We start from the raw sequence: 16,267 nt of genomic DNA on the forward strand, positions 1-16,267 counted from the left end.
TTTTGACTAAGATAGCTCGAACAAATGACTAACGGATAACTTTTTTCAATCCGTTCATGTCCGCTAGACGTCCGTTCTTATCTGTTAGACGTCCGTCCATATTCGTTGCATGTCAGTTTAGCGTACGTTTAATCCGTCGACGTCCGTTCTGTCTGGTGGAAAATTTTGAGCATGTTCAAAACTTTGAACTGACGTCCATTGGATGAAAAGTCCGTTGAACGTCCGGTAGTCGTCTGTTTTGTACGGTACTCGTCCGTTTCACTTCCGTTTTGTATTCGTAACGTGTCCGTTATACATCCGTTTGAGGTCTGGCAGATAAATTCACCAACGAATTTCTAACAGACGTCTAACGGATAAAACGGATGTTGAACGAATGTGAAACGGACTTCTACCGGACGTATAACGGATTAAACGGATGATGAACCGATCTTAAACGGATAAATGCCAATTGAAAATTTTGCGTCTGAAATGCCAATTAGCCTTTCTTAAGATTCATGAAATCGATCTTAAAGTAAGGGCACGTCTTCACAATCAAGCAGCTTTTATTCAGTCCAGACACTGCCCTTTGGCGGCATTTGCTTGTGGTTTAACGGATAAAATTGATGTTCAACGAATGTGAAACGGACTTCTACCGGACGTATAACGGATAAAATGGATGATGAACGGATCTGAAACGGATAAATGTTAATTGATAATTTATTGTCAATTATGGGTACGTCAGATTTCTTGAGGTTCATGAATTCTTATTATTCATAATGGATCTTAGAGTAAGGGCACGTATTCACTAGCAAGCTTCTCTTATTCAGGCAAGCCACTGGCCTTAAGTGGTATTTTGAAGAACAAACCAAAACCAAATACACAGAAACATTTTGATTATTTACAAGATTTACATGTATTTTTATTGTCGCCTTTAATTTTTATGCCCCACCTACGATAGTAGAGGGGCATTATGTTTTCTGGTCTGTGCGTCCGTCCGTCCGTCCGTCTGTCCCGTTTCAGGTTAAAGTTTTTGGTCAAGGTAGTTTTTGATGAAGTTTAAGTCCAATCGACTTCAAACTTAGTACACATGTCCCCTATGATATGATCTTTCTAATTTTAATGCCAAATTAGAGTTTTTACCCCAATTTCACGGTCCACTGAACATGGAAAATGATAGTGCGAGTGGGGCATTCGTGTACTGAGGACACATTCTTGTTTCGGATTACTGTAGAAGGGGATAATTTTTCTTAATTGGCCTAAATTTAAAGGGGAATACAAAAGATTTTAAGTTTTCATGGGTAAGAAATGAGGAGCCGCAAAGCACCCATCACCTTTAACCGGTAAAAAAATTAGAAGTCTCTTGCGTAATTGTTTCTTTTTATTTTGTTATTCATTGGAACGCTTTAGATCAAAGGAGAAAAGGGGAGGGTAAACACACAATTGATCATGCCAAGAAATTGCCTCCGTTGAAATTCTGCAAACACCCCATAGAGCAAATTACATGGAAGATTAATATTGACCATTCGGTATATAGCTGTGTTCTAAATGACACGTACATGGAGGTCCTAAATTAATTTCTTGAATGAAATCAAATCTTTAAATACTAATGGGTGCCGTAGGAGGTCGACCGGAATTTTTTGCTCGGATTTCTTGGCATGTAACAGATAGAAAACTCAGGATTAGAATTCATAGAACAAAAAAGGGGCAGTGGCAAATATTTCATGTATATTTTGAAAACAGAGATTTACCCCGGCACCCTTTTCCATAAAACTTTCTTTTTCTTATTTGTGCCTTCGGACTTAGGCTATTTCTTTCTTTGCGGGCGTATACTCCAAGCAAACAACATGCATGTGTATAACGGCACTTTAGATTTTCGTATTAAATAAAGAAAGTTGCCGGTCCGGTGCATGAACAGATTGGTTAGAAAGCAAGGTTTTAATTTTAATTAGATTGGAAAGCTTAATTCGAGGGTTGAAAATAGAGAGCACCAAAAAAGGGGGGGGGGTAGTCCACAGGGAATATTTTTAAAACGATTAAATCGATTTCAAGCAGGGATTCCAGTGTTTCTTTGGGAATGAAAAACTTGTTATTACGCAGTCAAAATATTGCTGCTGAAATGAACACAAGCTATTCTTAATTCCATTATTTTTCTCCTGTCATTCATACCTAAATATGCGAAATCTTGTAGCGACAACTTACAAATTGAGTCAGGAGTTATTTTTTTCTTGTGAAAAATGCCAACTTGGGAACATAAACCACACCGATTTAAAACTGCTTCCATTTCTTCCATTTTAATTCAATCACGTAAAGGCGTTCATGAATAAAACGTCCGTCAAAAATATCCGCGTTCGTTTTTTTCCGACAATTTCCGTTATTGACTTCCCGACTTTTACTACATCATCATGATGATAAAACCACTGAAGATAAAGTTGAACGAACCGAATATAATACCAATGCTTTTACTGAACATAATGAATAATCTACTGAATATAAAGAAAGCGGGACTACTGAAGGTATTACATAATGTACTGCAAATAATATTGAATCTACTGAACATAATGTCGAAAGTACTGAACATAATGTAAAATGTACTGAATATAACGTCAGAAGTACCGAACATAATTAAAATACCACTGCATATAATAATGAAACTACTGAACATAATAACTAAAGCACCGAATATAATGTAAAAACTACTAAACATAATGAAATAACTACTGAACATAATGTAATAACTACTGAACATAATAGGATATCTACTGAACATAATGCATAAAGCACCAAACATATTAAACAATCAACATCAGAAGACAGTCATGGCGTTCCATAGCAAACCATTCTCGCGGGGTTTAGTTAAAGATATAAAAAGATATCTAAGGATAAAAGTTTAATTGGCCGTTTCAAAATCAAACTTTATTGTTTGTACTTCAAAAAGACATACACCATGTCAGTGGTTCATCTTCCATTGTTTGGGATGTTTTTAACCAATCACATTGTTTGTGTGCACACCTGGAAAACATTAACCTGAATTGTTAAAATTTTCGCAGCTTGCATCAGGTGATTTAACCTTAGTTTTACCAAAATTCCTCCTGACCAATGTTGGATTTAAAAATTGACTATTTTTTGACAGCTTGTGATACATCTTTATGTACTATTGATAGTGTTTACCAGTGTTTATAGAAATTGACTACATGCAAGACAATAAGGTTGCTGCTATAGTTAATATTATATCTGAAGCTATTTCTTAATAATGATTTTATTTTTAGTGGAACTGAAATACGGTTATTTTACTTGCTAGATAGTAGCAATTTTGAGAAAAATATTTCAAAAGTTATATTGAAGTACTTGTGAGTGATTTTTATCACATTGATTATTTGGAATAAACAGCATAGGCAGTGTAAGGAGTATTGTAGTAAGGTTTTAAAATGTAATTCAGCCTAAACGGCTATAGCTTGCCATAATAGGTCAGACTTATAGATAAAGCCTGCTAATATTCAGACGTGCTTGAATTAAAAACAAAATATCTTGAAATGTAAACTTAATGGGAGGAGAAATCTTGCAAATATAGATTTTTTATACATGTACCATATAGCATATAGTAAAAGTAACAATAGTTTCATTTATTGTAAATTTTTCTTTATTTTTCAGACAGAACTGTCCCATGGGTTACAGTCATTATCAGAGAAAGCCAAAGCTGGGACAGAATTTATACAAAGATTAAAAGGAATGTCAGAAAAAGTCCACGTAAGTTAAATTTCCATGGAAACGTTTTAAAAGCTTACATTATCTGTTGAGAAAACTACATTAGCTTGACAGCGGCTTTGTGAGAATGAAGACGATATTTTTGGAGATTATACCACAGTTTAATTAGATATCATTACTTTGACAAAACCAAAACAGTTAATATAATGCTGAGTGCATGATAATTCTGACATAGACAGCTTTAGAATCCCAGGGGAGTTTATCTTTTCATTCTAGACAGAAGATATAAAAGCACTGAAAAATGCTTACTAAGCTCATTTGCACTTGCATATTTGTCATTGTAATTTATTAGGAATTTAAGAAAATATTGTCACACGTTTTTATCCCAGACAATGGGAAATGACAACTCCAAGGCATTTAGTTGAACATATTTACATTTTTCAAAGATGTTTGTGCAATGTAGCATATTTATCTTATTACATCTCTCTAGGACATTGCATGTTTTGACATGGAAAAAAGAGGGTGTATTTCACTTTGATTCAATATTTTATGAGCTTTTTGAATGTCATAAACACAAGAAAAATAATGGTGACTCTAGCAAACATTTAATTGCATGCAAATGTTATGCACTAAACATAGAATTGTCTCAGAGATACAGATTTATGATGCTCAGCTACAATTAGGGTGTCATGCAACTGGGTCTACAAATAATGAATTTGTGTTTCCCCGCAGAGATAATGTTGTATGATTAACCTGAAAATAAAAAAAAAGCCTTAAAAAAAGTCCTTATACTATCTCAATAATAAAAAACTATTCAGTTATTCAAGAAATATTTTTCCCTTGTTATTATTGTTTTAAGGTTGTTTAATAAAAGACAATTTAATTGGTGCTCAAATGCTCAGCTAACAGTTCTAGTTTCAATTTACAGAATAAAATGTAAAATTTGATCAGAAATATTCTTGTGCATTTTTATTTTTGCTACTGTCTGCATACAAATTCAATTTTATCTTCTGGTTCTGATGGTTTTCCTGAAGAACTTTAATGAAGGTACTTGGAAACAATGCCTTAGGCTAACGAACAAATTTAATTTAATTTCATATAATTTCTTTCATAGGGAAAAAAGTTTCAGTTTCAATTTACGCTATAAAACTGTCAAATCAAAAAAGCATAACATCATAAAAATCTCAGAATATAATAAAAATGTTATTTGTAACAAAAGAGTTTAGATGAGAACAATAAACTTCAAACTAAAATTGATTTCTCGTTAAGAACAGCATGGATTGAAATTTTTAAGAAGCACGGAAGGTTGATTGTATTTTAGAAACCATTTCTGACTTGAAGAGAATTGGAGTTTGTACTACAACCATTAGTGCTAATTGGTCCCCGTTTCCTCGTCTCATTTACTTAAGCAGCCTTGTCAATTATACTCCTCAAATATTTGCAGGCTACATGAATAAGAAGGACAGAGAGAGGGGGAAAAAAGAAAATCGATAATTTTTTTTTAACAAATCTTTTTAAGCATTTTACATCAATTCATAAAAGAAATGATACGATTAAATATTTATAAAGACAGGAAGTGTGATCAAAGTTTGAACAAAGTTTGAAGTAATGTTATACTTGTAAATACCGATCAATATATTTATAACAAATTACTTTGAAGATCATGAATTTAGAATTCATTTTAGAAGGATTGACATCCTTAATGAGAATGTTTCTTGACGACATTTGTGGAATTGATGTTTTGGGAATTGTTCAAAAGAGATGATTGAAAGTTTTCTAATGCATTTTTCTCCTAATAAGAGCAGAATTAAAACTTCATCAGTTTGAGAAAATTTGATTTTGCATAGCACTACTACAAGTCGTAATCAGATGGCTAACAAGATCAATCTCTTTTTCATTTTATTTTACTACAAAACACGTTCAATGCAGGGAACATTTCAAAGTACTATAATTTTCAAAAGAATCTAAATCAAAATTTTGTACATGTAGTAAACCATTGTTTACAGTAAATAATAAGTTAGCATCTTTTATAAGATTTTTTTTTATGAAAATGGGTGAAAAGAAATATTTTTAAAGACATTGAATGACTTCAATAAGTCATGACATCTTTGTTTTTGATAGAAATTAACATTCCAGCAAAACAACATAAAACAAACCAAAATCATGACATTTGCATGCATCTGTCAATTACACTGAAAAAAATAGTAATAACAGTCCTATGTACAATGTATTTTTATATTCACATCGGGATTCACAGTTACCCATTGTGGCTTTAACAATAGAACCAAGAAGCAGAACACGAGAATAGTTCCTACTTTAAACACGCTATTCAACTCTAAACATTAATGGCAAATATGGAAAAATTGATAAGTAGTGAGCCCTTTCCTGCAAAATGGCTATAAATCTCTCATCTGTTTGATGGTGGCTGCACAATTCTCAAAAAATTAGTGCTGGAAATTGTTTATCTGGAAATGCCATTAAAAAGCCATCTTTCATTTCATCTCTGATTGTGAAGACAAGTAAATGAATAAAATGTACATTTACACCCAGTATAGAGACTTTATCTTAACAATGAATAGACAAATTTAATTATAACAACTCTGATAAAACACAAAAGTAAAAGCTTCATCACTCAAATGATTCAGTCTTGTGGAGTCTAACAGTCTGCCATAGCTCTTTGCAAGCCTGGTTTTGCAAGTGGAAGTTAAGCCCTCTATTTCATGCAAAATTAGCTGATGTATCGATTCTGCTTATCTCTGCCTTTCAATGTTTGCAGAAAGACTCAAAATTTTCATCCATTTAAGTCCTGTTAGGAGTCTGAAAGCTTCTTATGAATTGATTTAATTTCCATTCATAAATCTTTTCCTCCATCTATCAATCAATCCCATCCTGACTTAAGGAAGAAAATCTATATGGAAGTTTTCCTTAAGATCTGGGAGTTATGTCAACACCAACATTCTAAATAAACAAAACCTTAATTTCAGGTTAACACTGATGCAACTTGATGTTGATTTATGAAATGTTGCTTTCACCATCTTTGGAAAACATCAACATTCAAAATAAATAAAACCTTAATTTTAGGTTAACAACTAGATGTTGATTTATGAAATGTTGCTTTAAGAAAACAAGTTCCATTAGAATTTATGCCAAGCATCATTAGTAAAAAGTACAAATACCAGGTTCTGCATCTTTTGAATAGTTAGAGTTCCAGAACAATTACTTTAGCTCTCCAGTTGTTTTTGATGAGATCACCCCCAGTTTTTTGGTGGGTTCATTTTGTTCAGTTTTTAGTTTTCTATGATGTGTTTCCTATAATCTTGATTGTCTTTCAAATGTTTTTTGTTTTTGGCATGTATTAAAATGTCAGTTTATTTTTTCGACTCATTAGTTTAAATGTCACTTTGGTATCGTTTGCCTATCTTTTCCAAAGCAGAACTTTTAGATCACATCATATGTATGTAAAAGAGTTTATTGAATTTTGTTTTGATCAACTCTCTCCCACATCTGATTTGATGTTCCAATTCATTGACAACAAAAGATACTGAAGTTGTTTACACAGTAGAGCATCATCAGACAGCTAGTGAAGCTTGAGAAATGGTAGACATACAATGTTGATAAACAAAACAGTGACCGGCCATGCAGCAATACTGTGTTAACAACTTTTTGGTTTTACATTCATATGTTTGTTAATCTAGTTTGTGTTATGAATAAGGGTTTTAGCTCTGTTTCACTGATGTTTTACAGATTGTATGCTTTGGCCACTGTTTTATTTAAAGTCAAAACATGACTTCTACCCAAGGTTTTCATACCGTTGTTCAGAATTTGTTTTGCATCTTATTAAATAAAGATACACAATTTTAAGATGCGAGATTGATGTTTCTCAAAAAATATGGCATCTGATAAGATTTCTGACAGTTTTTAAATTCCCACTGGACATCTTTGATTTGTATTGTATTGGTGTTATGTTAACCTCATCAAATATACAAAAGAAGGATAAAAAATGTTGGTTTATGTATGTAATAATGAGGATACAAAGATGATGAATCAAGATGAGATGTTTTTGTATCCTCACGGGAGTATCTGAGATTTCCATTTGTTTATCTGTTATCTAAGGCTTGTAATCCCTATTGTCTGTATCGCTCTCATATGTTTTGTTCTGAGGATTGAAGAACTTAAAGATTCCAGCAGTTAAGCATGTATATCTGTTGTTTTACCTGACAGAAAATTGTATTTTAATGTGATAAGTGATTTTACATATTGATAGGTAAATAATGTAAATCTGTTATTGATGGGATCTTTTCCATGTTGGAGAGGTGTTGAACAGCTTCCTTTAAATTAGATGAAAGTTTCATTCATCACTTTGATGATATAAACAGTAGGTGCTATGGTGAAAGATATCAATTCATATTTTTCATATTAATCATCAGATTCTAAAGTTTAAAATTTTCTGTTGATTTTCAAATGCAATTTAAAATTATGAACTTGATAAATTTTTTTTAAAATCATAAATCATAAAGAAGAGAAAAATGGTAAATCAACTTGTAATATTTTTGACATGCAATGCTACTTCTAAACAACAGATGCTTTTTAAGTACCTCTAAGAAATTTATCTACTGTATCACAAGACTGTCAACACTGAGTATGTGAGTTCTAACAAGGCACATGCATGGCAATCACAAGACTGTCAACACTGAGTATGTGAGTTCTAACAAGCCACATGCATGGCAACCACAAGACTGTCAACACTGAGTATGTGAGTTCTAACAAGGCACATGCATGGCAACCACAAGACTGTCAACACTGAGTATGTGAGTTCTAACAAGGCACATGCATGGCAATCACAAGACTGTCAACACTGAGTATGTGAGTTCTAACAAGGCACATGTATGGCAATCACAAGACTGTCAACACTGAGTATGTGAGTTCTAACAAGGCACATGTATGGCAATCACAAGACTGTCAACACTGAGTATGTGAGTTCTAACAAGGCACATGCATGGCAATCACAAGACTGTCAACACTGAGTATGTGAGTTCTAACAAGGCACATGCATGGCAATCACAAGACTGTCAACACTGAGTATGTGAGTTATAACAAGGCACATGCATGGCAATCACAAGACTGTCATCACTGAGTATGTGAGTTCTAACAAGGCACATGCATGGCAATCACAAGACTGTCAACACTGAGTATGTGAGTTCTAACAAGGCACATGCATGGCAATCACAAGACTGTCAACACTGAGTATGTGAGTTCTAACAAGGCACATGCATGGCAATCACAAGACTGTCAACACTGAGTATGTGAGTTCTAACAAGGCACATGCATGGCAAGTGCAACTTGTGTCTGACTCCAATCTTAATTGACTGTGATTGTCAGATTTCCTTCAAAAGGTCTGCTATTGTTATCTCAACTTCCTCCACCAGTAAAAACTGGCTCACCTGATATAATCAAGAGTGCTTTAAGTGGTGCCAAACACCAACAATAAATCAATCAAATCAGTATTACAGTTAAAAGCTAATGCATATTATCAATAAAGCCTAATAATCATTTAATGGAAAGAATTAATAAATTATATTTACTTTGATTTAGTAGTTGTTCCCTCCAATATTTGACTCTTTTTTATTAGATAGGTTGCACACAACTTTGTAGTGCAAAAAAAGTTAATAGTATATATATAGTGATTTTGGTTGGGTGGGGAAAAGTAGGAGTCTATTTTGAATCAACAACTCCTCTAACAGCTTTCAACCTAGATCTTCGAAACCTCACATAAAGATTGAACACATACTGAAGTTGTGTACCTGCTATTGTTGAATTGTTTGAGAATTTTTCCCCCGTTTTTGCAAGATTTTGGTTTTCATTTTCCATTTCCCTATATTTAAATGTTTTTTTTATTGACCATTGTTCATTGTTGAAACATTATGTGCAACTTTGCAATTTGAGTCTTTGTAGACTTTGTAGACTTTGTAGCATTGTTGATTTGTAATAGCCTTAGTTAAATATCAAGCAGTGCTCTCATAACCTTAAGTAGATGTACAATATCTCTTCCCCCATTAGATGTGCTAGAAAAGTACGTATTTAGCTTGGGTTGTTGAAAGATTGCTCACTGTGCCATAGGTGTTGTCTTTGATTCTCAGCTAGTTAAGTAATAATTTTGAATGGAATTTTATGCTCTACAGTCATTGTATTTTCAATGATTTTCTTGTGCAACAGCATACAATTTTAGAACTGTGAACTTTTGTTTCTTTGTTTGCTAATACCATGTTATTGTAAACTTGTCACTCCTGTTATACATGGTAAATAAGCAAAATTATTTTCTTCATTGTTTAATTTTCTAAAGTAGCAATTTACATAGCGTTTCCTAATAGAACTTGTGAAAATAGATATTTCCTTGGTTACATGCAATTCTGTATATTGGATTAATTACCAGTAAAGAATTTAAATTCAATAACTTTTTGTTCCGAGTTGAATAATATTATTGCGGGGAGATTAGCCTTTTCTATCTTTGATTCTATCCAAGCTTGCCATATCCGTTTTAAGGTTACTTAAATGTGCGATAATTGGTGGTTGCTCTGCTTTTCTGAATGTGTCTCTAGGTGTTATTGATTGATCTGAAAAATTAAGCGAAATATAGTTTAATGGAGTATTAGCGAAACTGAAGTATTTGAGTGATTGATGAATAGATTCTATGAGTTTCTATATGCTATAAAACCAATATTCTATGACAAAAAAAATCATGGTATACATATACTAATGAAACTAGTGGGTTGATATGACAATTTAGAATCAGTAAAACTTTTACTAATTGATATTATTTTATCAGCTGTATGATGACGATTCAAATTAGGATTTGACACTTAAATGTTACGAGCTGACGTAAGGAAACAGTTGAAATCAGGGTTAGGGTTAGCAGTTATAATAAGAAAGAAATGTCAATAATAAAGTATTTCTGTTAAAATGAAAATAATTCAATTAATTGGTCCAATAAAAAAAAGTAAGGACTAGCTTGAAGACATAAAAGTCCCTTCCTGAAGTAAGAAATCACAGGACAACAGTATTTTTTAGTGTCAGAAACTGGAAAGGAACTTTATTTGTTAAAATTGAGGTGAACACCCCAAAACTAATATCAAAATTGAACAGTTTAAAGTAAATCCAAATCTATCTCTATATTGTTGGTCCATAATATACAAAACAATATCCTTTTGAAATGGTTTTACTATTATTTATAGATAAAGGGTATAAATGGAGAATGATATATTGTTTCAATATCAGATATGTTCTATAAAAAACTATTTCAATGAAAACATATAAAAAATCCAGATTTGATTAATTTTAAAACTCAAGGGAAAGTGATATATTTGCATAAGAAAATTTATCTGCCACAATGTTAATAGGTTACTTTTACTTTCCTCATGTTTTGTTATCATGTATCAATATTGTATGCAGCTAGTTGCTGATATGTCATAATAAAACTTATTTTCAGCCTTTATATTTGATTAAGGTTCGAAATCTTATACATATTGAATGGGTTCTGTGTAGAATGTCTATTAGTCTTGGTGCATATTGTGTCAAGAAAACAGGTTTAGGTTTCTAGATATGCTGTAATTAATTTTGTTTTTGTGGTCGTGCATAGACAAAATTTCTGTAAAATAAGATTTATTGTTTGTATGGGTTGACCTGAAAGATACATGTTTTTGATCAAAGTTGAAAAAAAAACCAATGCGGTTTTAAAGTGACATTTTGAAACGATAACAGTAGTGCATCTCTACTACAAACATTTCATTATTCTTGACTCCACTGCAATTGATCCTAATCTGATATGAAATGAAATTTAGTGTTAATGTCACTGAGACAGCAACCACAAGACACAAAATATGAGGAGCTTTACGGAGCTTAACATACAGTTGATAATAATGGACAAGTGTCATTCATGTCTATTCAATGTCAAGGCTTTAATTATATATTTCTAAAAAATGGTGAATCATTTGAACCTAGATTTGAACAGACCACTGAAGATGTGCAATCAGACACTAATTCTTCAAACAACAAAATGCTATATGTATATATGACAAAAGACAAGGTTGACCTAAAAATTCAGAATTTGAATACTGTGGTACCAATTTTTGTGGATTTCGTGAGTACAGATAAACCACAAATTTAAATATTCATTGAATTACACATTTTCTGTAAGGTTGTATGCAGACATAAGCAAAACCACTCATAATTGTTGTGTACATGTATATCCAACATCTTTCTTTTATACCTAAATTACAAGATGTGAATTTTAGTTCATTGAAAGTAAAACAAAAATAATGCACATGAATTTTCTAGAATTATTTTTTTTTAATTTTTGTAGGGCAATTGTACTGAATTTGAAGCCCGAGTTGTTGCCCAGTGTGATGCTTTAATAGAATCTTTAAAGAAAAGGAAGTTGGAGTTGATTGAAAATGTACATCAAGAAAGAGAGATGAAAGTCAGAGTACTAAAAGAACAAGTAACACACTGTACCTCACTATTACAAAAGACAACTGGACTGTTACATTTCTGTATTGAAGTGCTAAAAGAAGGAGACCCTGCTTCATTTTTGCAGGTAAGTTCAAACACTGTGATAATTTAGCTACTTTTTGCATTAATGGTAACTATTGAGGACTTTACCAGAATAATTCTGACATGTTGGTTACTTTCAAGCTTAGAAATTTAATTTTTCCCAAAATATCCTATAAATTGGTAGTCACATAAATAAATGAAACCACTGTATTTTGTACTACAGATGTTGTGTTGTTGAAACATTAGCTACATCTGTTTAATATATGATTTCTTAGGCTATATCACTTCCCTTTTTCTCAGGATATGAGCAGGTCAAGCAAGGTAAATTTGTCACTTTAAATGATTGACCATGTTAATTATTGTTGACAAGACTGGCCTTCTGGCCATATATAATGTCCATGTAAAGCTGAGAGTTTTTTGGATTGTAAACACTTCATTTCTTTTAAATCACCTGAAAGCCATGTCCAGTAATGATATGTATCAAACATTTATTTTAATTGCATTCCAAAACCCCATTAATCAGTTCATCAAAATATTTTTGTTGCTTGATTCTGACAATTATTGGTATGGATTTGTTCATGCATGTACTACTATATAGTGATACATTCAGTAAATGTATATTTTCTATTAGTATTTTTTGTACCTTGTATTATACTCCTTTAGTTACCTTTCTGACCAAGGTTAACCTTTCATATTATTTGTATATGTGGTGTCCCCAAGTGCTCTACCTATCCATGGTAGATAAAAGGGTAAATAAGGTAACGTGAGACTGTCTGACTGATGGTAAATATAAAAGGGGAGGTGGACAAACTGTAAAAATAAAGAAAAAAATAAAGAAAAAGACAAAAATGGAAGGAGTAATTGGAACAGAAAATTGAAATCAGAAAGAAAGAGACGATGATAAAGGGAGAGGAGAAAACAATTGTTTTGTTAACATTGATTGATTGATTGGTGTTTTTATGCCCCTTTCAGCACTATTAACTATTCTGTGGTGGTCAGTTTTTATTGGTGGTGAAAGTGAAAGAGAACCAATTTGGCCCTCTGTCAGTCATAGTCTGTTAACATTGGAGTCAAACGCACCTGCCTCATGTTTGATTCAATTTCACAACCTCTTTGTTGACAGTGTCTTTTTCAGTTGAGGATTCGTTAAAGAAATTTCATTTTATATTGATGTACATAAACTTTCTACTAGTTTCCTGATGCAAACATGGATATTTGTTTTAGTCTGTTTATTGTTTGATCATTTATAATTTCCTGTAACAGATTTTGTAAAAAAAGAACATTTTATAATCATGATATGCCTTGTTTCACCTTAATTATATTTACCTACACAAGTTATGATATGCTTTGTTTGACAAACTTGCAACTGTTTCCTGATCATATAATTGATGTTTGTTTTTTCTTGACGATTATTTGAACATTTACAATATGGCACCAGGTGAGGTGATTCATTGCATAATATAAAGTGCAAAAATAGTGCATGTAAACCTGTATACACGCTAGGTGTCTGTTCAATAAACATGCAAACAGTTTTTTCCTTGTGAAGCATTCTTAGATGAGTAGGGTTTGATGTTGACCACTGACACTTCCTATCTAATTTGTTTTGACAGTCTGTGTTTTACTAGTGCAAAACTATCTTCTAATATTTAACAAAGTGAAAGAAACTATGCAGGCTTTTTCATTAAAAATAGAAGAGGCTATGTCAAAATATTATTTCAGATGTTGATGATGTATCTATCAGTGTTTTACATGGTGTAGTAGGTTGTCAGACAGATCTTTGCTTGATACAGGGGATGAGAACACCCAGGTAGAGATCAGCTGATGTGGTCAGGTGTAATAGAGTAGGTGTAAATGTCTATCAAAAACAACAACAAATGTTTACATTTTATGGTCAACATCACAGGAAATCAACGATAATGATCATTATTGGAAACATTAATATAGCAACCACTGGCTACTGAGAATTTTAGAAAATAAAAATAATAAAATAATTTTTATTCAAGAGTATCAACTTTTGTTTACTGACATAAAAAAGTGGGAAAACTAAAAATACCGACTGTTTCCTCAGATCAAGTTTATATCAATGGGGTGCATTGAATATTGATGTCAATACAAACAAATTTAATTTGTTTTATTTCCTTAATTTTGGCAAAATGAAGGTGTTATTTTAATATTGTAAAATAAGCATGAAATCTGAATTATGGTGAGGTCAAAATTATTGAATGTTTTCAATATAATAAATTAAATCCACCAGAAATACATTTGAATACTGCATCTATCTATGCATATTTTCATTCTAGAAACATTTGAAATTAAATTTGTCATTATCTTTTTTACGAAGGAATAGAAGTTGACTATATAAAGTTACCGGTTCAGGTTAAAGTTTAGAAAATTAGAAAATGTATTTAAAATTTCCAGTTCATAGAATTATTTAATTGCTCTAAATCAGAGGTTGCAACCACATCAGGCAAGGCACTTTTGGTTAATCAGTATAGGATTTTTTTTATGATTTGAAACATTGCAATTGAACAAATTGATGACAAATTAATCCAGACGCATGTTTTTTTTTGTGCAAAGATGTTACATCTTTCAATCAATCAATTTTATAGAAGTTTTTTTTCTCAAACAAATTCTATCTATTTTACCCATGCTCTTAAGCTTTCAAAGTATGAAAATATATGATAGTACAAATCAAACAATTTCCAACAGCAATGTTTTATTGAAAAATGGATAAATTTTCATTGATGTCTTAAGTTTCCAAGATTCTTTTTATCACAATGACATAAGATTTCATTGTCATGTAAGGAAATAAAGAAGAAAAATGAATAATTAATGACCAGTTTGCATTGCATTACTTTTAATGTTTTTATCCATTAACAATGCAAATTCAAAAAAATAATTTGATAAGGCATCAGGTATTTTCCAATATTTATACTATAGAAATTCTCAGGTTGTTTGCATAATTAACCATATTCCCTTGTTAAAAATAATAACTGTTTTGGTGTACTAACTACTTTTTGGTATCTGATCAAAATGCCATAAAGACAACAGCAGAAAAGAAATAATTATTTGCATCAGGTGCTGCTCTGATTAATTATATTTAATTCCTCAACATAATGTCTTTAATGGTATTCACTCAGATGTATTTCTCTGATTGATGATTTGATTATGTAAGGACTTCAAACGTTTTAATTATAGGGCTATCTTTTGTTGATACCCAGACACCCTGATAAAGTTCATTACTGCAACAAGAAATTATTCCCTTTCAGATGATATCAAATGTCTGCTGCTTTCAGTTGACAAGAATTGTCTCAGCTTTATGTTTTTCCATTTAATCATTTTTCATAAAAATGAAAAGAAACAGCTTCCCTGGGGAGAAGAATTTCTAAATGATAAAATAATTTGTCAGCTTAATATCCATACTGGTTTTTGTATCGTTTTCTCCTTTTAATTGTTTTGATTGCTGATGCATATAATATTATATGCATTTATAGGAATAAAAAATTTATGGCGGAGAAATAAATCACCATTATGAATGTGATGTTTTGTGATTTATCAGCAACAATCGTAGTCATATTAGGTTATTCGACTGTAAATATAAGGCCTGTTAGATGATTACGTTGATGGCTTTCTGATATGGACCAGGAAATTACAAGTTTTACTTTTGCTGGATATGACAAGCGCTGTTTAAAAAAGGCAATATTACTACATTGTAAGATTTATGACATTAAATCCTTGTAATTGCTTTTCTTTACTTCTTTCCTAACTTATACTGTTCTTTTAAAAGCCGATTGTTTTTCATAAACGTTGTGTCACTTGTTTTGTTGTCCTCTGATATTCAGAGATTGAAAGACCTTTTACTATGTTTGTAAAAAGAACTTCAAATTTCTTAGCTGATATGTGACCTTGCCTTTGTGTAAGAACAGTGTGGGGTTGTCCTCAGCTCTTTTCAATGTTAAAACTCAATTATGACATCTTAAATTCATTGTCGTTCTCTGTCCCTTGTGATTGTGTAAAAAGGCAACCCAAGACAGCGGGT

The 16,267-nt window shown here is 31.9% G+C and overlaps 1 protein-coding gene across 2 annotated transcripts in view; it reads left to right on the forward strand.

Annotated features, from left to right (window-relative positions):
* Positions 1 to 16,267, forward strand: part of LOC139516595 (E3 ubiquitin-protein ligase TRIM9-like) — a 64,031-nt gene that overhangs the window by 14,641 nt on the left and 33,123 nt on the right. For both annotated transcript variants that reach the window (XM_071306787.1, XM_071306788.1), the window contains exons 2-3: positions 3,628 to 3,723; positions 12,038 to 12,271. In XM_071306787.1, the coding sequence (XP_071162888.1) occupies positions 3,628 to 3,723; positions 12,038 to 12,271 (330 nt within the window). The remainder of the gene's footprint in view (positions 1 to 3,627; positions 3,724 to 12,037; positions 12,272 to 16,267) is intronic.

Source organism: Mytilus edulis, chromosome 3 (assembly GCF_963676685.1).
Source record: "Mytilus edulis chromosome 3, xbMytEdul2.2, whole genome shotgun sequence".
In the NCBI taxonomy this organism is placed as follows: domain Eukaryota; kingdom Metazoa; phylum Mollusca; class Bivalvia; order Mytilida; family Mytilidae; genus Mytilus; species Mytilus edulis.